A 23,813-nucleotide genomic window follows, 5' to 3' on the forward strand; every position below is an offset into this window, starting at 1 on the left:
TTTCAAACTTTAGCAGGGCTCAGAAAAGATGGTGCAGTGGCCACAGAAGCAGCAGGCACCTGACCCAGAATGAGACGAGCAGCTTGAAACAAGGAATAGGTTGGTCTGGGGATGAGTGGGCCAGGGAAGTTCTGAGCCTGAGTAATAAGAATGGGAAAAAACAGACTCATGCAAGTCATGGCCCAGCTGTAGGTATAGCTTCACCAGACCCAGCAACTCATTAAAAGGATGCAGATGATACATAGAGCAGGGATAGTGACCAGGCAGATAGGGCATGGGGTCAGGGTGAGATAGTCCAGCTGAGGTTGGAGCCTGGAAATCTGCAAAAGCATAGCCTGGAAGTTGACTGTTAGAAAACCTGTAATTTTGTCAAAATCCAGCTATCACTAGTTAGACAGCAATGGTGAAATACACTTCACAACAGCAAAATGAAAAAGAAAAGAGAAGAAAAAATATATATATATATGTGTGTGTGTGTGTGTGTGTGTGTGTGTGTGTGTGTGTGTGTGAAAAACTACCAATTTAATAATTTATACCCATTACTATATTTCCTGCCTATCTTTTTAATCTTTGTTTTCTTTCCAGGAGAGAAAATTTGTGGGTGGATCCGGTCAAGTGTGTGAGCGGATAATGAATCTCCTTGGGGATCAAGTGAAGCTGGAGAGGGCTGTAACTCACATTGACCAGACAGGAGAAAATATCCTTGTGGAGACCCTAAATCATGAGGTGTATGAGGTAACCAAGAGCCTTAAACTAAGGGAAAGAGGTCAGAGTCCCATACATAATCAAAGCTTAAATAAAATCAAGAATGTTCCAGACTTTATAGATCATCCCTTTGCCCAAAGTGGAAAAACTAACTCTATATGAAAGAAAGGAAAAGAGAACCAGAATATTGGGGGGAGGGTATAAAAACATACTGGTATATTATCAACCCTCTGTATTGGGCTCCTATATAATTATAAAAACAAATAAAATATTTATTTGATAAATATTAAGTGCCTTCTATGTGTCTGGTCATACTGTAGGAGTTGGGAGCAGAACATTGAAAAAACCAAATAAAATTATTTGCCTTCATGTGGCTTACATTCTCATGAAGGAGAAAGTCCTTAGTTAAGGACAAGTGCTGTGGAAAAATTAAGCAGGGAAGGGGGAGAGAGTCTGCCATAAGGTGGGGGTGGGACAACTGGTCACACAATTTTAAGTAAGTCATCAAGGAAGGACTCATTCAGAGGTGACATTTGAGTAGAGAACCAAAAGAGATGATAGATTAAGTCATATAACTTTCTGAGGGAAGAGCATTCCAGGTAGACAGTACAGCCAGAGCACAAGTCCTGAGGTAAAAACAAGCCTGGCATGATAAAGGAACTGCAAGGTGGTCAAAATGGAAGAATTGAGAATCGAGGGGAAGAATAACAGGAGGTGAGATCAGAGATGATTTGTATGGTCTTGGAAGTCTTAGAAGTGACTGTGAGGAACTTGGTTTTGACTCTAAGTGTGATTGAAAGTCATTGGAGGTTTTGAAGTAGGAAACAATAAAGACTCATTTTGGTTTTAACAAGATCCTTTTAGTTCTTCTGTTAAGAAGAGAATGAAGCCCTAGTCGGTATTGCTCAGTGGATAGAGCATTGGCCAGTGGACTGAAGGATCCCAGGTTCAATTCCGGTCAAGGGCATGTACCTTCATTGCGGGCATATCGCCAATGAGGGGTGTGCAGGAGGCAGATGTTTCCCTCTCATCGATGTTTCTTTCTCATCGATGTTTCTAACTATCTCTCCCTTCCTCTCTGTAAAAAAAAAAAAATCAATAAAATATATTTTTTTAAAAAGAATGAAGTGGAGAGAAGAATTAATTGAAGGAGAAACATTAGGAAAAAAGCACAATCCACCAACAATGTTTAACCACTCCCTTTTCCCTCTTCCAGGCTAAGTATGTGATTAGTGCTATTCCTCCTATTCTGGGCATGAAGATTCATTTCAATCCTCCTCTGCCAATGATGAGAAACCAGCTAATCACTCGTGTGCCTTTGGGTTCAGTCATCAAGTGTATTGTTTATTATAAAGAGCCCTTTTGGAGGAAAAAGAGTAAGTACTTTCCTTAAATAAAGACCTTGGAGAGAAGGTCAAAGAAACTTGGTGCAAAGACACATTTGTGTGTAACTTTTTATTAGAATGCTGGGCATAAAGCATTAGTCCAGGTTCTAAGTACAATTCTATCAGATAAAATATATTGGCACAAACTCAAAATTATCTTCCATTAGAATATGACCAACACTTTTTCTAATTCTATATAAAAATGTATTTAATCCTCCCACGAAATCTTGTGAAAATAGGTTATTAATATTTTCTAATACAGATTTTTAAAGTATGAATTTCATGTACGGTGCCAGGTGGGTAATTGAAATATTGGGAAGACCAACTTTATAAAGTCTAACCACTATGCCCTATGCCTGAAATTAATACAAAATAATATTGAATGTAAACTGAAATTGAAAATTTAGAAAAAGAATGCATTTATAGAGGTATTCATAAAAGTGGGGATTCTGAAAATTTCCAGGCAAGTTCTCATTTGTGTCAAGATCCTACTATATTAAATTAAATCAATTTATTTCTTCAGATATAGTCAGCAAGTTTGCTATGATATGACAAAACATTACAGGAATACTCACTAAAAGAGCTAGATTCTGGAATGATGGAAATGTGCTAGAGCTGCTCTGTTCAATATGAAAGCCACTAGCCATATGTAGGTGTTAAACACTGAAATGTAACTGAGACTAAGGAACCATATTTTTCTTTTTCTTTTTTAAAAATATTTTTTTATTGATTTCAGAGAGGAAGGGAGAGGGAGTGAGAGAGATAGAAACATCAATGATGAGAGAGAATCATTGATTGGCTGCCTCTTACACGCCCTGCATGGAAATGGAGCCCACAACTGGGGCATGTGCTCTGACCAGGAATCAAACTGTAGCCTCCTGGCTCATGGGTCAACGCTCAACCACCCAGGCGTCTTCAAACTACGGCCCGCGGGCCACATGCGGCCCGCAGAGGAGTCTGATCCGGCCCGCCAGGTTTTTTGGGCAGTGAGCGCAGCCGAGGTGTTACAGTAGGAATTAGTAGTTCATATAGTCCGGCCCTCCAGCTCTCTGAGGGACCGTGATCTGGCCCCCACTTTAAAGTTTGAGGACCCCTGCAAGCCATGCTGGTTGGGCACATTTTTAAATTTAATTTAATTTTAATTGCTTTAAATTAAAATGTAACAGGCCACATGCAGTTAGTAGCTACTGTATTGGATAATACAATGCTAGAGTCTTATCACATTTACTCTTATTACATCTATTTCTCTTCTGAGAGAAGGCCCTCAGGGAAAAGAGAAGGATGAACTGAAATGAGGAACTAAACTGCAGAAAAAGGTAGCGATCATGCTAGAGGCAAAGGAGAAATTTTCAGTTTTACCTTAAGGTGGTTCTTCCTGTATATATCCTTTTCTAGCCACACTGTAGCCTCCTAATTCCCTAGTGACCCACCCTGAAGAGCATGCTGTTAAAATGCTTCTTGTGATTCAGGTCAGCTATTTTTTCCCCTAAGAGTTCATTCCTGTTTGTTTGATTGTAGCTTGTTATTGCTTTTGTCATTGTTACTCCTGATAAAGAACCTCATTAAACTTTTCCGGTTTTCTCAGTGTTTCTTCTGCCTCAGCACACCTGAGTGGAATACAAATACTCCTCATCCCAGTGGCTGACTAGGACATTGATTCTCAGGAATGCACAGTGGGAAGGGTGTGGGAAGTGAGAGAGAGAAAGAGAATTAAGTGCAGGCTAAAAGGCTGTACAGGTTTGTCTGCTCATATGCAGGTCAAGGCAGTGCACACCCTCAGAGTTCTTTCTCGTTTTGAAACCCTCTTATTGGATTTTCTGTACATTTGTTCCAGAGTCTTTCACTATAACTTTGTTCAAAGAAACTCAATTTGCAAGTACATGATGGACCAGGAGGTAGGGTGCCCTGTAGTAGGTTATTGTTATAACATGTTAGATTCTGCTTTGATGTTGTCACCATTTCATAGTCTTTGTTGAAATTGCCTATATTTTGTTCAGGAGGGGGAATGAGACAAGCCCTTTGTGCAGAATGAGCTGAAATGGTTTCTCAAGTGTTCTGGAGATCATGTTTGAAATGGTTTGGAGCTCTGTGTGCTCATTGTAACTGCTATGGGTATCCTGAGAGAGTGACGAATGTCTTCTTCCATTTTGCTGTCCTTCCAAGATTATTGTGGGACCATGATTATTGAAGGAGAGGAAGCTCCAGTTGCCTACACATTGGATGATACCAAACCTGATGGCAACTATGCTGCCATAATGGGGTAAGGCACAGTTATGGTGGTATGAATGCTTGACAGTGTATGATGTTGACAGTGTATTCACATACTATTAATAATGTGTCCCAAACTTTTAAAAATAAATTGTTACCCAATAGCACTATTCTACCAATCCAGCAACAGAAAAATTCTTTTATAAATAATGTTTTCCAATGAATATTTAGAAAGAAATTATAACACCAGTGACATTTAAAAATTTGCTATATTAATTTTCTGTTTCATATTTAATGCTGTGATTTGATATATCTCCATAAGCTATCTTTTGTGAAAGCATGATATGAAGACCCGATTTAGGGTTTCTATCAAGAGGGCTTTTTATGGAGACTTACGTGAACATCAATGTTATTTATGTGGAATGATGAGGTTTTCCAAGTCCCACTAGAGAAGAGCCAAGACCATCCCAGTCCTCAGTCAAAATTAATATGAGCCCTAGAATATGTATGAGTTTATTTCAGAGAGTGTAGAGTCAGAGGAGGGAGATCAAAGAGTTGTGACTTGGAAAGTGATCAACAGCTACAAATGGAGGCAGATTCTACTAGTAGAAGGGTGGCTACTAGAGAGACACCACTGTGTACATAGAACCAAAGGACAATGGGGTGGATGACATTGGAAAGGCTTAGACATGACTTAGTTGGACATTCCTGTTAGCTACCAGCTATGTAGAGAGAAGTAGGTCAGTCATAGTATTACCATAGGCAGAAATTATAGCTACTCATCTATTTTTAGCATCTTGAATCCCCAAAACTGGAAAGTGCACATCAGTGCCTGGAATGTAGCCTGTAAATAGTAAAACATTAAATAACTACTGTATAATTTGTTTCTTTGGATTTACTTTTAACTTGTACACGAGGCACATATGTAGCTATAGAAATGAGGCCAAAATGAAAGCAGCAATTAATTTCCCCCCCCCCCCTTTTTTTTTTTGCTTGTTTGTATGTTTTAGATTTATCCTTTCCCACAAAACCCTAAAACTGGCACGTCTTAGCAAAGAAGAAAGGTAAGGGGAAAAAAGCACTTATTTTTTTCCTCTTTTCCTTCCTTCCTTCTTTCCTTCCTTCCTTCCTTTCTTCCTTCCTTCCTTCCTTCTTTCCTTCCTTTGCCTCTCTCTTCCTTCCTCCCCCTTCCCTCCCTTTTGCATCCCTCCTTATTTTCTGTCTACTCGACTGCCTTTCAATTTTACTTAACTTTTTAACTTAAATACTGCCTAAAAATACGTGTTTCCAATGTTACATATCTGTTGTGTTAATTATAAGGGTCTTGTATAAGGGCACAGTACTTATAACTTAAGAATCAAGTATTTAAATTAATATTTATTGAGTTTGTTGTACATAAAAAACCATGAAAGAAGTTATGGAGAATACATAATACACATATCACCTGAGAATACAAAATGAATATAGCCCAGGAGCTAAAAATTTACTTGGGTAGAATGCATTTCTAACAAGTTCCTGGGTGATGCTGCTGATGGAATCACATTGTTTTACATTATTAATGAAAAGATCGTGTGGGTTTGTTGATAAAACTTAAATTCTGAGACCTTAAGTAACCTGCTCAAGTTCATAAGAGACAGAAGCAGAATGTAAAGCTTTTCTTGCTCCCTTCTCTTTCCGCTATGCCTATTGTTTTGCAGTGGAGTAGGAAAGGGGTGAGCAAGGATCATATCTGCATCCTCCCAGAATCTCCAGTGCTTAGCACTTAAGAGGAACACAACATTTTTTTAAATGAATGAACAAATTATTGTATGCCCCCAGCGATTCAGCCAGTGCCTCACTTTATTTTCTGACCTCATTGGTTTAAAACATTTGAAATAGAACAAAGTACCTTGTTTTGAAAAATTAAAACGAAATGTCAAATGGAAGCAATGGCTCACAGCATCTTTTTGAATGAGGGGATAGGTGCTGCTTTCATATTTTGTTTCACTTCCTTCATTTTCACTTTTATCCCCACTCCTCCTCTCATAGGTTGAACAAACTTTGTGAGCTCTATGCAAAAGTTCTGGGATCCCAAGAAGCTTTGAAGGTAAGGCTGCTTCTTAACCCTTTCCATAAGAGAGAGAGGTATCTTGCTTTGCCCTCAAAGGGCTAGCAGGGATAGGCTCATCAGTAGGGCCCTAGAACTCTTGATTTCCCTAATGCATTCTCAAAGGGGTCTACACAGGGCTGATCAACACATAAATTGTCCCAAATAATATGGGCCCTGGCTGTGTTGGTGGTAGCTCAGGAAGCTTGCAGCACTACTGGAACATTAGGGGGGCAGGGAAAGACAGACAAGCCCATTCAGTTGGCTTTCCTAGATATCTTTGGAAGTAGCCTAAGAAAACTGATCTTGAAGTTAAACTAGTAGTACTCTGAAGGTGGTCAAAGGAGGAATATGGTGGGGTAGGGACGCATTGTGGAAGGGTGTTTGTTGACAGTCAGAGGGTCCCATGTACTCATAATCAGTAGCCATAACCACTTCCCACATCACTATTTAAAGAATGGATCCGTCTTCTCATTACATTTACCAGACTGATGGCTTCTCCATGTTTTGACATGGATTAAATAACTTTTTGAAAGTGATTATTAAATCCAGTTATCCATGAAGCATTTGAAGGCAATAGAAACCAATGTACAAATGAGCAGTTAAAAAGTGTGAGGAATGTTTAACTTGTTAAGCCTCTTAAGTACAAATTTCTTCAATGTACTCCATGACCTGGTTGAGCAGCTGCATGGCTTGTTCTTATTATTCTAACACTTATTTTATTCAACTTTGCAGTGACTTGCTTTCTCCTAGCCCAGTTGTTGTAGCCTTTGAGTTTGTCATTTTTGTTCATTCTTGTAAAGCAAGTTCCCCCCCCCCCTGTACTTTAGGTATGTAAAACATGTACTCTTAAGTATTTTTGGAGTTCTTTCTCAGCAAATGAACAAGAATAATTAATTGATGGTTTTAGATAGAAACATAGTAGTGGGGAATCTGTTTTGTTTCATTTTCTGCTTTCCTATACAATCTGGCAAGTTTAAATATAAGCATCAACTCTAGGCACAAAGGTAGTATGAGTAAAGTAACAAAACCAAATATATATAGATATTTGCATGTGTTAAAATTACTGTGTTGGGTTTTCTTCTGTTTAAAAATATTGTTCAAGAGATTTTACCCTGGTAAATATCCCAACTTTTTTGAAATTACATTCTGAGACACTCTTAGGCTGACACAATTTTAATTGAAATTATTTCACCAACCTGTGATGTAGTTGTTTGTTGAATATCAGTTGGAGAGGAAAGCAATTATTCTCAAATTCCCCCAAAAAAGTTGATCATTTTTAATCTGGAAAAGAATGTGAATGATTAGTTGCTGCTGATAAAAATGAGCTGGTCCCATCCTTGTTTGCTCTTGGCATAGAGGAGGGCATTTGCTTTGTTGTCTATTGTGTAGAAGGAAGCAAGTCCTGGGAGCAAGGAAAGGTGAAAGATGAAGTCCACCCTTCCTTCTGATTGGCAGGAAACAGACAGAGAAGGGTGCTGATGTGGTGCTTGTCACCCTCAGATGAAGAGAGGGCAGAGGGCTGGCCATCAGACATTTTTTACACCAATAGTTGTTTACAAGTACCACCAACAGAATTGCTTATATCCCATGAAAACATTAATCTGTCTGTCTAGCTTCTTTCAACAAAGCTCAATAAAACTATAGGTCTGGAGCAACTTATACCCCTCAGTCAGGGCCTAGTGCTTTATAAATAGGATGCATTACAAATGATTACCCAAAGTTCTCTAAGTGACTGCAATTTATTTTATTTCTGGAATTTTCCATTTTACCTTTTTTAATTTTTTTCTATTATAGTCTACATTCAATATTAGTTTTTATTTGGTTCAGATACATAGCACAGTGGCCAGACAACCATATACTTCACAAAGTACTCCACTTGACACACAACTGGCACCATGCATAGTTATTACAACATTGTTGACCAGACTGCAATTTTTTTAATAAAACATTTTACCAAAATTTATTTATAAAGGAACATTTTTCCTCTTAAAACGCCATGTTGATTTTATCTTTTCAAAATCATGTTTAACAATGTGAATGCTTACTTATTTTAATAAAGAGCTCGAGCTTTGAAAAATGTCATCTAATGTTTTGCCTGTTCATGGTAAAAAGATATTTTAGACCAATAGTTGTTTACAAGTATCATGAACAGATTGCCTATATTCCATGAAAACATTAATTTGTCTGTCTAGTTTCTTTCAACAAAGCTCAAAACATGAATGCAATCATCTTTTTTCCTTGAAAGACATGTTTTTCTGTTTTTTCTACTCCAACCATTCCAGAAGCAAAAATCCTTTTTAAAAGTTGTCTTGAAACCATTAGGCACTAAAACTTATTAATAGTTAAGACCAATTTTTAAATGGAACTAAACAGTTGCAGCTTGTGAGCAGTACCTGAGACATGAATGAACCAACTGAGAAAACTTTCTGAAGTCAAAATTTCTTATTTTATTATCAAGGATATTTACCTGCCCAAAGACATATTTCTAAAAACACATCAGGATAATAAGGCTCTACTTCAGACATATGATGGTTCTTCTATATGAAGCTTGTTAGAATGTGTTTGGTTTATTCTGGAGTGGATTCCCTTGAGTTTTCTTTGAGTGTTTGTCACTCTGCCATGCAGCCGGTGCACTATGAAGAGAAGAACTGGTGTGAGGATCAGTACTCAGGAGGCTGCTACACAACCTACTTCCCCCCGGGGATCATGACTCAATATGGAAGGTAGAGTAAAAGTGCGCTTATTTTAATCCACATTCTAAAAAGGTTCATGTAGCTCTTCTGTTTCTTAGGAATGTTAAAAATCCATACTCTTGTTTGTATATTGTGAAGCTCATGAAAGAAGACATAATTCTGCATCATGGGGTGCCTTTCACTCTAAGTCCTTTGAAGAAACAATCTCAATCAATATAACCAAAGAAGTGTGTAGCATCATAATGGGAACTTAGATAATCAGAAGGTTCACTTATATTGTAAGAAGAAGTACCTTTATACTGAGTTTACAGCTCAGTAAAATTTCCTCAAATGGAACTGTATACGTGCCAACATGAGTACATTATAAAAGCAAAATGAGACCAAGACTGAAAGTGAAGGGACTTGGGCTCCAACTCCTAATTCTACCAATAACCGACTTTTTCATCCTGGATAGGTCACCTAACCTCTTTGAACATCATTTTTCTTATTGGGTATATGAAAAAATATAAATAGCATATAATAGACAATAATCAGTATATTGATAATCAGTTGTATTTTTTAAGCATCTTTATTGCAATATAATTCATATGCAATACAATTTAACCAAACAAAATGTATAATTCAATGATTTTTAGCATTCACAGTGCTTTGTATCCAAGCATGATTCATTGGTGTTTAGTTAATTATTTTTGATGATAACAACAAGGTGTGAATTAATGATATAGCAGTAATTATTTTGGATATGAGAGTAATATTAAACCAAGCAGTAGTTTAATGCCAAGCTCAAGCTAAACAAAATGGGAAATGTAGATTAGTGAGTAAAAAGCTGTTGAAAGTGTATAATTAAAAGAGGGTGTGATTAAATGTAAATGGCTAATCGATCTATTCATGAAAACCAGCCAAAGAAATATTAAAATCTATACCTGTGAGAAGGTATATAATGATTTTGGTTAGCACTTTCATCATCTTTCTGAAGATAACAAATACCATCTATGAGAATGCCTGATTAGTTACTGGCTCAACAAGTTAATTTTTTTATATGGTGAGTGTAGAATATGTCAATAGCAATAGCTCAATTCAGCACTTAGTGGCTAAGTGCTAACCATTTTCCAAGCCTTGTGCTAAAAACTTTGATACCAAGAAAAGCCCTTTCTGCTCTGAAGGAGCTGATGGTGTTGTGGGCTGGGGTGGGGATGGAGATCTAAAAGAACATCAAACATTGCTCTAATGCTATGGTAATGACACTAATTACTATGGTAAGTACTCTAGTAGAGGGGTATACAAATACCTTGGGTGCCTAGGAAGTGATAGTCTAGCCTTACGTAGAGAAATAAAAATAAAAAAAAAGGCTTCATAATACCCATCTCATTTGAGGATTGTAGAAGGCAGAGAAAGGCTTTTGGGAAATGTACTCTAGGCAGAAGGAACTGTAAGAGCAAATGCTTAAAATCCTACAAGTCCATGGAATGTCTGGAGGAGGGGTTCTGCATAGCTGGGCTCTGGGTGATAGTGCATTCCTGAATGTATTATATGAAGCCAGACAGTTTAGTTTTCTGATAAAAGGCCTGGTAGTATACAGTGTGTTATAATGTATGAGTATATGTGTGTTAGCTTTGGACATACTAAGTAAAACACAGGGGATAAAAACAGAGACCTTGTCCAGCCAGGATGGCTTAGTGGTTGATCATTGACCTATGAACCAAGAGGTCACAGTTCAATTCCCGGTCAGGGTACATGCCTGTGTTGTGGGCTTGATCCCCTCAGTGTGGGCCATGCAGGAGGCAGCCAATCCATGATTCTCTCTCATCATTGATGTTTCTATCTCTCTCGCCCTCTCCCTTCCTCTCTAAAATCAATTTAAAAATATATTTTTTTAAACAACAAAGACCTTAATATATGACAGGCTTGGTTAAAATTGTAGCTCTGCTATTTGCTAACAGTGTGGCTCTTGACAAGTCACTACACATTTCTCCAATATTCAGTTAATTCATGTGTAAAATGGGATAATGATAATAGTCACTATGTCATAGAGTTGATTGAAATGATTAAATAATTCAGTAAGGGAGGGAATATAAACAAGTGGTTAAGACTGTGTGCTCTAGAGTCAGTTACCACTTCTCCCAATTACTTTGTCTTTGTTGCTGGTTAGGAAGCAGACTCTGACACAAAGATCATATAGGATATATGCTAGGGACAGCATTTGGTATCAACACCTGTGAGAGAGGAAGGAAACAGGAGTGGGCAGAGGGAGACCTTGGGCTGTGATAGTTCCAATGTAGGCCTCAGCTGTTCCCACAGGGAGCTCTGGAGCTAGGGATGTCCCTTAAGAGTTGTTCCAAGAGTCTTTATAGCCCCATGATAATCAGTCATTGGATGCAACTGCTGCTGGAAGGAGGTATGACCCTGAGCAAGACAATTTTCTTCAGCTGAGGCAATCTCCAAAGAGGACTACTGTCAAAAAGTTATCTTCTGGCAATACTTCCAGCAGCTAAAAATAAGCCTTTCATTCTTGATAGGGGGTCTGGGTAGTGCATCACAATGTCCACCACAGTCTCTGTACCTCTACATTCTCATCTGCAAAATGGGGGTAAAAATAGGACCAACCTCATAGGATTGTGATAAGGACTAATGCATTTAGAAGAGCATCCAAAGTACTGGTAGAGGTAAGTGCTCATGAATGGTAGTTTTGGACTCACGGATTTGTTACATTACTGATGGAAAAGGTCTTGGAAATCATTGTAGTGCGTCCTTAAAGAGATGGGGAAGCCAAAGTGGTGATTTACCAAGTTCATTGGTGAAATAGCCAGGTAAAGAACTGGGGCATATGTCAGCTTATAAAGAGTTAGTGAGCCATAGAAGGAGCTACTCATGACTTCATGTAGGTGAAGCAAATGCATGCTCCATTGATATTAGTCCCTTTACTTGTAAGCTCTTGGTACAGGAGTGAACTTGGACAAGAATCATGCAAGAGCTGGAGGAACCTGTGAGCATTTTGCCAAAATTCACAATGTAATACTTACTGATACTTAGAATCTAAGGATACCAACCAGCTTTGGTCATTGTGAGAAGGTTTTTTGGTTCTCTGATACTGACCACTTTTACCTCTTTGCTTTTTTTTCAAGGGTGCTCCGCCAGCCGGTGGGCAGGATTTATTTTGCAGGCACAGAGACTGCTACACACTGGAGTGGTTACATGGAAGGGGCAGTGGAGGCTGGAGAGAGAGCAGCCCGAGAGGTAGGGCCTGGAATCACGGGCTTTGAGGAAGGAGGTAACTCGTGGGCCTGATGTCTGAGATCTTGGAGGCCAACTTTCCAGTAGACATATAAAACACAATTTGAACAGCAGTCTCAGTTGAAGTGAACACTTTAACCCAAAAATAACAATGGAAATATCTATCATGTCAGCCAAGATAAAAGGAATCCATTGAGCAAAAGATCACTATGGCTCTCTTTGAGAAATAACCTAGGACTAATATTATAGCACCAAACGTGTTTCTACTAGGACTCAGAATTCATTTTTATATTTCCTAACAATTCCTGTGATCTCATGTCTATTAAGTCATGTTCACAAATACAATTTATGATGAGCCTATTGATTAGAACCTCTTATGCCATCAATGAAAGACTTTTTGGGACCTTTTAAAGGTTCAGTGGACTATATTAGCAGTTACTCTGGTATTTTTTATAAATATCTCAAGACTCAGTTCTTTATTTAAAGAGCAGGTTTGGAGAAAGATGGTGTTACTTTTGTTATTCGCCAGGATACTATTTCTTTTCAGATCCTGCATGCCATGAGGAAGATTCCAGAGGATGAAATCTGGCAGTCTGAACCAGAGTCTGTGGTAGGTTATATTTTATTTCATTAATTCAAATCTTTGTCCTTTAAAACAATTTTTTTAGCCCTAGCCTGTTTGGCTCAGTGGATAGAGCGTCAGCCTGTGGACTGAAGGGTCCCAGGTTTGATTCCAGTCAAGAGCACATGTCAGGGTGGTGGGCTCGGTCCCCAGTAGGGGGCATGCAGGAGGCAGCCGATCAATGATTCTCATCATTGATGTTTCTAACTCTCTCTCCCTCTTCCTTCCTCTCTGAAATCAGTAAAAATAAATATTTAAAAAATAAAATTATTTTCAAAAAGAATACACTTGTATGTATTCACATACCTTTCCCTAAGTGTTTCAACGCATGAATGTTTAATGGCATAGGCTAGGTTTAGAACTTTTATAAATTTGTAGCTGTCACATTCATTACAGATTATTTGGAAAAAATTCTTTTGGTCTGAGAGTTCTAGACATTAAGAACTAAACATATGCCTGTTGAATAAATCTCTAATCTGGTGATTCTCAACAGGAAGTAGAAAATGAAAGGAAGATATAACAGCATCCCCTTGTCCAGGGGCAAAGGGATGAATGAAATGGAGCAGATTTAGTTTTAAAAATGAGTTTTTTTCTTATATACATTATTATTTTCATAATAAAACCCCAGGAAGCCTTCCTAATTGGAAGGAAGGGCACATACAAGATAGAATGAAATGCATTGTAGAGGACAAGAATCAGAAATGTCATAGGTATTCCTCTATTAAGTATGAAGTAAAAAAGAATAGCCCTACCAGTCCAAGTTATTCTCTTAGCGCCTGTCACATATGGGATTGAGGGCCAAGTGGACCATAGATTTATTCAATTCAACAAATATCTATTGTGCACCAACTCTGCACCAGCTGTGGTGGAAAGGATCAGCAGTGTTTTCATGAGCGCCACAAGTGGTTGAGAGGACAGGTGATAACCAGAAAACACAATTGTGAGGAAGATGACGTGCTGAGGATGTTAAAAGAAGGACCATTTTAGCCTGGGGGCACAGTAAGGGCTCCTTGAGGAAGTGAGGTATAATCTGAGACTTGGAAGATCAATCTGAATAGTTAAGGAAAGGGCCAAGTGGCGATGGAGACAGTGTTATGACCAGAGGGGATGTTATGTTTAACAGTCTAAAGGTTGGTAAGAGTAAAGATATGTTCAGAGAACTGGAGGAAATGCAGACTTCCTGGAGGGAAGTGCACAAGCCCTGTACTGACACCAAATGTTCTTCGAACCCAGGATGTTCCTGCACAGCCCATTAACACGACCTTCTTGGAGAGACATCTGCCCTCCGTGCCAGGCCTGCTGAGGCTGATTGGGTTGACTACCATCTTTTCAGCAACTGCTGTTTGCTTCCTGATCCACAAAAGGGGGCTACTTGTGCGCGTCTAAAGAGAAGGCATCTGTAACCATGCCTTCTTCTTACTTTATTTGGTGTGTGTGTTTGGGGATGGGGTTGCAATGAAGATCCATGAAGACATACAGACTCTAGTGTGAGACGGGGAGCAAGAGAAGTCAGACTACTGACCGTAGGAAACAGTATGTCTTTCTCTATTTGGTCCCTGCTTATTGTCCCCTACTAGGCTTAGCACTCTGTCTTGCCCTTTTACAAATTTATTGCCCCCAGAAACGTCACAGTAGTTAACCAGTCTTTTTTTGTTGTTGTTGTTAACCAGTCTTGTTTAAGGTCCTTGCTATCCCACAACACACCTTGCCCACTCACAAAAAAAAAATTAGCTTTTCCCTACCTCTATGACTTTGTGCTTCTCCTTCTTCTTAAACTGTAACATTCTCATCTTTTAAGTTCTCTGCATTTATCCTTAGAATCCTGAATTGTTATAGGTGGTAGAACATCTATCCTCACTTTCTATTTTAGAGTTGAGCCAACTAAAGCTGAGGGAGGAATATAATTATTCAAGGTCTGAAATAAGACCCTGATGGTTTAGAGTAGGGGTGTCGAACTCAATCAGAGAAGGGGCCAAAATCTAAAATCCAGCCTAAATCGCGGGCCAAATGGTTTACTGAACAGTCATAAACTGTCATTGTGATGGAAACGCAGCGGAGTGCAGTGATGACAGCGCGGTGCGGGCCACATTGCAAGGCCTGGCGGGACGGATTTGGCCCGCGGGCCTTGTGTTTGACACATGTGTTTTAGAGACTAGAACACAGGTCCATTGTTTTTCCCACCCCCTTGGATGTATTCCCCAATAACCCTCCTCTACTCCCTGCAATGGTTGCTGATGACACCTTCTTGAATGGGTTTACTTTGTACCAACTTGTTATATACAACTACTACTGTACTACTCCTATGATTGTTATGCAATAAAGTTGATTCACCAGATGTCAGTTGTTTTTTCTTCTTGAGTAATGACTTTTTTTTGACATTTTGACAGATTAAATTATAATATAATATTCAGCATATAATTGTGGCTTTAATGTATTTAGCCAAAAATGTCTTGAAGCCCAAATGATGAGATATATTTTGATGGTGAGATCCATCATGGGTGGTGTGTGTGTGAGCACTTGGTTAATGATTTATAATGATATGACATGAATACTAAACAACAGAGTTCCTTGCTTTCACCCCCCCAAAAAATAACTGTTAAAATAAATGATATATTAATAAGCAAGATGATTTAACTATTAAGGTAATTAGAATATTTCATTTGACCTTTCATATTGCTTACCAGTGCAAAGCTTTTCACTAGGTACACTCATTAATTTAAAACTATAGTTTCACAGTCCATTAGATTCTATTTGAACTACTCTTCAAGTGATATTATTTCAAAGGACTCCTATCTCTTGATTCCCAAAGTCAGCTTTTATCAGGATGTATTTTAAATCCATAAGTGACCATTCTTGCACTATCCCTTAGAAAATGAAGCTTAGTAATCTTAACATAAATGGAATTTAAGAAATGTCCTAGAATTAATCAATCATAGTATAGAATTTCTGATTTTACAGTGACATTTACATTCATGAACTTACAAGAACTGTAGAGACAAAAATGAGGAAATTAAAGAACCCACTAAGACTTTCTTTGTGTTTTGAATCTGTCTAAAAATATAATTAACTTGCCCTGACTCAGTGGTTGAGTACTGCCCTATGAATCAGGAGGACATGGTTTCATTTCCCATCAGAGCACATGCCCAGGTTGTGACCCAATAAGGGGCATTCTAGAGGCAGTCAATCTCTCTCTCTCTCTCTCTCTGAAATCAATAAAAATATTTTTAAATGTAATGAACTTGACCTAAGGATGTCTTCTTGAACATGCTACCCTCCATAATACAGTAATTTCCTAAAGTAGTCACATTACTAACTTTTAACACATTCGTTAAATGAAAACCACAATGAGGTATCAAACCTTCAAGCTTAGGCAAGAAGGCCCCACACAAGGAGCAGAGACTTGGCCTCTTCTGGAATTCCCAGGAGAATGCTAATGGCTACAGGGCACTGAGCCTTAGTCCTATCTCCCTCAAACAAACCCATCTTTGTGAGAGGATGAGGTCTGAGATGCAGTCCATGACTATTAGTCTGCACTGGGCCCCTTAACTAACCTGTTCTCACTATATCTCCCTATGTGGTAGGGATATAGTTGGAACCCAAGTGCTGTCAATCTCTTACCCTTTGCCCCCACAGCAACTAAATATGATTTTTCACACACCTGCCAAGGTCTACACCCCTGAATACACTGAACTATTCTCCATAGAACTTGATTGAATCACCTGCCAACCTAACCTGGGAAACTGATGGTTTGGTTCGCTCACCTATCTGGTTTACCCTACCAAGCCATGTATACTGTATGATTGGCACTGTGAGAATGGGTATGTTAATGAAAAAACCATTGAAACCTATAAAGAATTTTTTTGTGAGTTTATTTGAGCCGTACTGTCGACATATGCCGGGAAGCAGAACCTCAACGGATTGAGATAATGCTCCGAAGAATGGCGGGTTACATTTCTCTATTTATACACTGAAATCAAAGGAGGGACATAGGTGGGTTACATGAAATTCATTGGTGATGGAGTAAGGAGGCGGGAGAAAGCAAAGCGGTGGGAAACTCCCGGGAATGGATAAAAAGGGAAATGACTTGTACTCACGTGAGTTCAGGAACAATTAACATGATAACGAAGGAATTTGAGGCACCTGTCCTGGTGCTCACCACATTTGGTTGTGCCCCAGGGGCTCCGGAAAAGGGGAAGTTACAAGTTACCCAGACATCTCATAGATATGTTATCTTAGAGGCAAAAAGGCAAATGGGCTCAGTAAAAAGATCAAAGTTGATCTTTGTCTGGGAAAATATCTGGGACATGACTACTATAACCTGTTAGATATTTAATTTTCAAACCATCTTTTGTGGTTATCTTAGGTCTCTGGGTTTGCAAGACTGCCACGCAGGCCTTCCCTGAGCTTGTCAGGTTAGCATGTGGCTCTTTTCTTTCAAAGGTAGTATCCAAAAGATGGGAGAGAATGAGTGCTAAAGAGGATATGGAGAAAAGGGAACCTTTGTGCATTGTTGGGGGAAACGTAATTGGTGCAACCACTATGAAAAACAGTATGGAAGTTCCTCAAAAAATAGAACCACCATATGATTAAGCAATTCTACTCCTGAAAATATATCCAAAAGAAACAAAAGCACCATGTTGAAAAGATATCTGCACCCTCATGTTCAAGGCAGCATCTGTGGGAACCCCTTTCACGTCCCACATGGTTCAGGGTTCAGGTTCAGGGTTCTGAAGGAGGCTGCACACAAATGAAAGTGACTAGAAAAGTATTAATTTGATGATATTGGGGACCAGGCGGGAGCCCACCTCTAGGGGGAGGACTATATCCCTGCTCTGGCCTTGCTATCCCTTTTATTAAGATTATGGGATACTCCCATAGCCTTTAGACAGGCAATTCCAATAATAGCCAATCAGCAAAAATTTACATAAGACTAACAGGTGGAGGCCGCTTCAGCAACCAGTGTCTCTACTAAACAGTGAGTGATTAGCTCTGATCTTTCAGAGCTTCCAAGGTTAACCAGCTTTCTGGGTTCCTTATCCACACCTTTCTGCTAGTGAGACAATGATTGGTTTCAACAAGCATCTATATATAAAAGGCTAATATGCAGTGTCCCCTCGGGAGTTCAACTGGGAGACTAGTAGTTCTATTGCTCACTAGGATGTGCGCTGACCACCAGGGGAGGCGTGGAACAAAGGAAGGCCCAGCTGGCAGTGGCAGCCGAGGAAGGAAGGCCCCAGCCAGCAGTCAGAAGGCCAAGATCAGCCCTGATTGCTGACCAGACCTAGGGACAATACTCGTGCATGAATTTCATGCACTGGGCCTCTAGTTATTTATAATGGCCAAGACCTGGGAACAATGTAAGTTTTCATCAAGGGATTAATGTATGAAAGTTGTGGTACACACACACACACACACACAGTAGAATATTCTAGAATGCTCTGAAGTCTAGGGGACTGTGTAGATAACTTTGTGTAATGTGGTTGTGGATTTGTTGTGGTTTATTTCCTGTAAGTTTGATTTTAGGTACTGAAGAAGACTCGTCTGAGTTGAAAATTCTCCTGGAGAGTGATCTTACTGACATTTTATTCTGTGAATTCTAGAAGCTAAGCTCCTGTATTAGAAATGATTGATCTAATTAGACCCTGAACTTACACTTGGCTGCTATTTTCTGATGTAATTGTTCTTGTCACTTCTGCTGAGACTACACAATGAGCCGCTGACAAGTCATATACCATGACATTTTAGACTCTAGCCTCTACTTATGACCTCTTTGACTTCTTCTTTCAGCTTTCTTTACAGATCAAGCATGAATCATTTCTTCCAGAAGCATTCTGATTCAGTTTATTCTCCTTGAAAATCCATTTCCCTGGAAGGCAAAATGCTGAGTAGTACTGAATTTTTGCTCTTTAGTTTGGCATATCTATCTTACCTCTAGGCCATTTTATTGTAATATAATTTCTTTTTCCTAACCTGCTGTCAAAAGCTTTTCAATACAAGAATCTTACCTAGGTTATAGAAAACCAAGGGGGAAATTCTGCAGCTGTGGGAGCAGTGGGAAGAAGACCATCAGCTGTTTCAGAGGAGTTAGTACTGGCATGAGCCATAAACCCTTCATCCCCATGACCCATATCTCTTCTCTGGTCCTTTGTTGTTCTCTACCTGCTCTTCTCTTCTGCTCTACCTCCATTGTTACCAAATGCTCAGGCCCCCAGTCTACAGGTCAAGGGTAAATATTGGCTAAATATAGCTCATTTTTAAGCCCAAGGTGGACTGTGGCCTGCTAACCTTCCTTTGGGATTTGTACCTGCAGTCAGTACTATTTCCTTGGCCTTGGGCATACTCTCCTTTTGCCAGCCTGGAGACTTCATACATTTTGTCATTAGCCATTCAGCCACAGATTTTCCTTCTTCAGGAAGCCAAGAAATGGAGAGTCAGCTGGTTCCAGTGAGGCTGTTCCCCCACCACAATCCATCTAGGCTCACAGTGCCAATCATACAGTATACATGGCTTGGTAGGGTAAACCAGATAGGTGAGCGAACCAAACCATCAGTATCTCAGGTTAGGTTTGCAGGTGATTCAGTCAAGGTTTTATGGAGACGAGTTCAGTGTATTCAGGGGTGTAGACCTTGGCAGGTGTGTGAAAAATCATATTTAGTTGCTGTGGGGGCAAAGTGTAAGAGATTGACAGCACTTGGGTTCCAACTATATCCCTACCGCATAGGGAGATATAGTGAGAACAGGTTAGTTAAGGGGCCCAGTGCAGACTAATAGTCATGGACTGCATCTCAGACCTCATCCTCTCACAAAGATGGGTCTGCTTGAGGGGGATAGGACTAAGGCTCAGTGCCCTGTAGCCATCAGCAGTCTCCTGGGAATTCCAGAAAAGGCCCAGTTTATGTTCCTTGTCTGGGGGTCCTTCTTGCCTAAGCTTGAAAGTGCCCTGGATCCAGATGACCTGCTGTCATCCTTCGCCATATTCTGAAACACCCTAAAAACCCAGAAGGAGGATGGCTGGACTCTTGCATGGCTAACCCAACTTTCCCCCTGAACACTCCCTGACCACCTAGGCTTTAGTTACCCTTTGCTTACCCTGGCTACCCCACTACATTGTGCTGCCTATGCCTTAGGAGACAGAATTGGGCCAAGCATAGGCTCCTACTTTCAGAGGGACTGACCACACAGATCCAGTTTTCCTAAACATTGAAGGATGTTATCTGCCAAGTGCTTGAAATCACCCATCTAATGCTAAACAACCTTCATGTTTTCCCAATACTGTCTTCTCTTTACCTAACCTGAAATTGCTACTGTGGACAGATTTATATGTGTGGCTGAGTGGGAGGAGTACGGGAGATGGAGGAGAAAGTTAGCCCAACTTTGAGAAGCCAGGGGTGTCGTTCCTGGGTGTGACCAGTGTCAGTCCTAGCCCTTCAAGTGTGCCAGAGTGAGACTGGATTTATTCCTTTCTGTGATTGTTAATATTAATTTGTTAATTTTGTATTTCACCCTGATCTCCAGCTTCCCCTTGAGACTAGGCATGTCATAAATGATCGAGTGAAATAAATAATGAATAAATGCTTCTCTCTTGCATTCCAATTTAAATCCAAGGAGCCCTGGTGAGATCTGAGGACTGGTCCTGTCAATTGCTTCTTCCAGATTGACCTCTGGTTACTAATTGGCTCATTTAAATTCCTTCTTTTGAGGACATGTTACAATGGAAGTAAAATAATTAAAGAGTAGCAAACCAGAATTTGTGGTTGGATACCTTTGAAGCTATGTCATTACCATTATGATACTGGACACTGTATGAAATTGTTGTTCAGGGAAATGACAGTGGATTTTAATTTGTCTCCTACAAGTGATGTTTTATAGTAAGATTGGAATATTAATAATGACCCTTGATCCTTGTTTGCTAATATTTCCATGTGCCCTAAAAATACTGGCTTAAAGCAATGATTCCCCAAAATCTCCACATCATATAACACAGAATAAAAGACATGATTTCATTTGTATGGCATAAAGGGTAAATGGATAGGGTTACTCCATGCCTGGAAGTGAGTAGCCACCAAAGACCCTGTACCTTTATCCAGAGAGCTGATGGCCTCCAAATTCCACATGCATATAACCCATTTGTGGTGGTACTTATCATTTAGGAAGACATGAAATATTATTTAAACAAATATATACAGTATTAGTAGAGGATAAAAGAAATTCAAGGTGTATTTTAGAAGTAGGAGTCATAGTAGACCATAAACTGATCTTGAATCTTTTTTATTGTTACTAACAGCTTATTGTTACTAACAGCTTTGCCTGCATTTTCCTACTTGAATGCTGAGCACAACTGCAGAGCTCCACTTAACAGTCGAGAAATCTTATGTTTAATACCAAGATTTGAACCCAGGTCTAACTGACTTCAGAAACCCAAGCTCTTAACATGTATGCTCTTTTAGAAAGGAGTATGACAACAAAGAATCATCTGTTTCTAAAGAAAATTCTTAGGACTGATGTGTCAATGTGGATGTAGCAATAATAAGTATTTTTAGTTCTGTGCTAAACCTAAGAACGGAAACCATCATATTTTCCTATCCCTGAGCTGAACAATATGGGAACCAGTCAAAATAACTTGGCTACATGATACCAGGAAATACTTGCTCCTGGAATATAAAACTTTGAACTGACAAAACTTCATTATTTATCAAGACTAACTGCTTGCTCAAGATTCACTTCAAGACCCTGAGCTATTTATTATGTCATAGATTTTGCCAATCTCAACCAGTTTTCTGCCCTGCAAAACTGACCTTAAAAACCACCCAACCAGCCCTGGTTGGTTTGGCTCAGTGGCTAGAATGTCGGCCTGTGGACTAAAGGGTCCCAGGTTCAATTCTGGTCAAGGACATATACCTTAGTTACAGACAGATCTCCAGTAGGGAGCGTGCAGGAGGCAGCTGATAGATGTTTCTCTCTCATTGATGTTTCTAACTATCCCTCTCCCTTCCTCTCTGTAAAAAAAAATAAATAAATAAAATAAACCAATAAAATATAGAAAAAACAAATAAATGAGGCAGCTTTAAAAAACAAACAAAAAACAAAAAAAACACACCCAACCCAGCTCCATCCACGCTGTTGCAAACGGTAAGATCTCCTTTTTTACCGCAGTGTAGTATTGGAGAGCATTATGCTAAGTGAAATAAGCCAGTCAGAGAAAGATAAATATCACATGATCTCACTCATTTATGGAATATAATGAACAACATAAACTAATGGACAAAAACAGATCCAGGGACAGAGAAGCATCGATCAAACCATCAAACCACAGAGGGAAGGTAGGGTGGGGTAAAGGGTAGAGATCATCCAAAGGACTTATATGCATGCACATAAACCTAACCAATGGACACAGACACAGGAGGGTGAGGGCATAAGTGGGGGTGTGGGGGGGCAATGTGGGGATAAGGACACATATGTAGTACTTTCATCGATAAACCTATAAATCCTGTGCTAATTTCTCCTAATGTTTGAGACACTGTTAAGACTTTGCCAATGTGAGGTTCCCTTTATTGTAGCAAGTCTATCAAACTTAGCTTTCCTGGATCATGTTTTCTGATAATCTTTTGGGAGGTCAATGATTAAGCAGTATCTGATAGAATACTTTACTTTGAGGCTCTGACTCCTAAAGGGGGGGCTAAGAAGGTTCATATAAGAACACGACATTCATGTACAGAGTGTCAAGGGATTTGGATTAGAGAATAGAAATTTCTGTTCTCTAGTTGCAAATTTAGAGTCTCCTTTTTTTGATTATGCAAGGCAGATACATTTGCTTCTGGGGATCAGATTTCAATCTTTTTGTATCTAGAAGACAAAACTTTAAAAGTCTCTATCAAGGCGTGTGGTGGTAGAGAAGATGGGATTTATTGGTGGGAGCAGGGGAGAGCCATAAGGTTTTGGACAGGCCGATACTGGCATTTAATTCTTGGGTTTCAAGAACATCAAGGCCTGTGTGATAAGCTGAATAATGGTCCTGACAAAGGCATTCATACCCTAACCCCCGAACCTATGAACATATTACTTTACATGACAAACAAGACTTTGCAGGATGATTAAGTTAAGGAATATAAAATAGGGAGATTATCCCGTATTATCCAAATGGTCTAACATAATCACAAGTGTCATCATCAGAGTGAGGCAAAAGGGTCAAAGTGGTATCAAGAGATTGGAGTGATATAACTACAATCCAATGAATGCCAGAACTTCTAGAAGCTGGAAGAGGCAAGAAATGGATTCTCCCCTGGAGCATCCAGAAGGAACTGGGTTTGTTGCCACCTTGATTGTTAGTGCTGTAAGACTCATTTCAGACCTCCGGAAATAAAATATCCAAGTTTGTGTTGTGTTAAGCCCCTACGTTTGTGATCATGTGTTACAAGGAACAATAGGAAACTAACGGAGCCCATACATTAAAATGGCTTCCATAGCAAATGGTTGGGCTGCTTGTGGAAGAAGTTGAGCTGCCCTCACTCCCTTTGGCCTGGGTGGTTTCCACCTGCCAGGAAACTTGCCTGTAGGATGCACGTGCCAGCTCTGTACAGTCTAAACACAAGGCCCATCAAATGCTGGCAGCTTCATTGTGCCCATGTTAAGGGCCCTGCATTTGCATCTCCCGTTCACTGGTTGATGCTGATAAAACGCTAGCTGGCTGAAGACACATACAGGGCAAGCAGACCTCCTTTGCTCCTTTTCTGAAAACGAATCAGATTCACGACCAGCTCTATGTAGTGTCTATCTGGTTTGGGGAACACGGTTTCCCAGAGCAGAGTTGCAAAGATCTTTTCTGCTTCGTTCCACTGAGATCCCTTCAATAATCTTACAGGACTCTTAGACAGCACTGGAGA

The 23,813-nt window shown here is 39.6% G+C and overlaps 1 protein-coding gene across 2 annotated transcripts in view; it reads left to right on the forward strand.

Annotated features, from left to right (window-relative positions):
• The window catches only part of MAOB (monoamine oxidase B), a 55,109-nt gene extending 40,704 nt beyond the window's left edge, over positions 1 to 14,405 (forward strand). For both annotated transcript variants that reach the window (XM_036460521.2, XM_036460523.2), the window contains exons 7-15: positions 586 to 735; positions 1,922 to 2,081; positions 4,254 to 4,350; positions 5,309 to 5,362; positions 6,327 to 6,384; positions 9,013 to 9,110; positions 12,203 to 12,314; positions 12,859 to 12,921; positions 14,167 to 14,405. In XM_036460521.2, the coding sequence (XP_036316414.1) occupies positions 586 to 735; positions 1,922 to 2,081; positions 4,254 to 4,350; positions 5,309 to 5,362; positions 6,327 to 6,384; positions 9,013 to 9,110; positions 12,203 to 12,314; positions 12,859 to 12,921; positions 14,167 to 14,319 (945 nt within the window). In that variant the 3' untranslated portion in view covers positions 14,320 to 14,405. The remainder of the gene's footprint in view (positions 1 to 585; positions 736 to 1,921; positions 2,082 to 4,253; positions 4,351 to 5,308; positions 5,363 to 6,326; positions 6,385 to 9,012; positions 9,111 to 12,202; positions 12,315 to 12,858; positions 12,922 to 14,166) is intronic.
• The last annotated feature ends 9,408 nt before the right edge of the window (positions 14,406 to 23,813 follow it).

Source organism: Pipistrellus kuhlii, unplaced genomic scaffold, assembly GCF_014108245.1.
Source record: "Pipistrellus kuhlii isolate mPipKuh1 unplaced genomic scaffold, mPipKuh1.p scaffold_m20_p_32, whole genome shotgun sequence".
Classification (NCBI taxonomy): Eukaryota; Metazoa; Chordata; class Mammalia; order Chiroptera; family Vespertilionidae; genus Pipistrellus; species Pipistrellus kuhlii.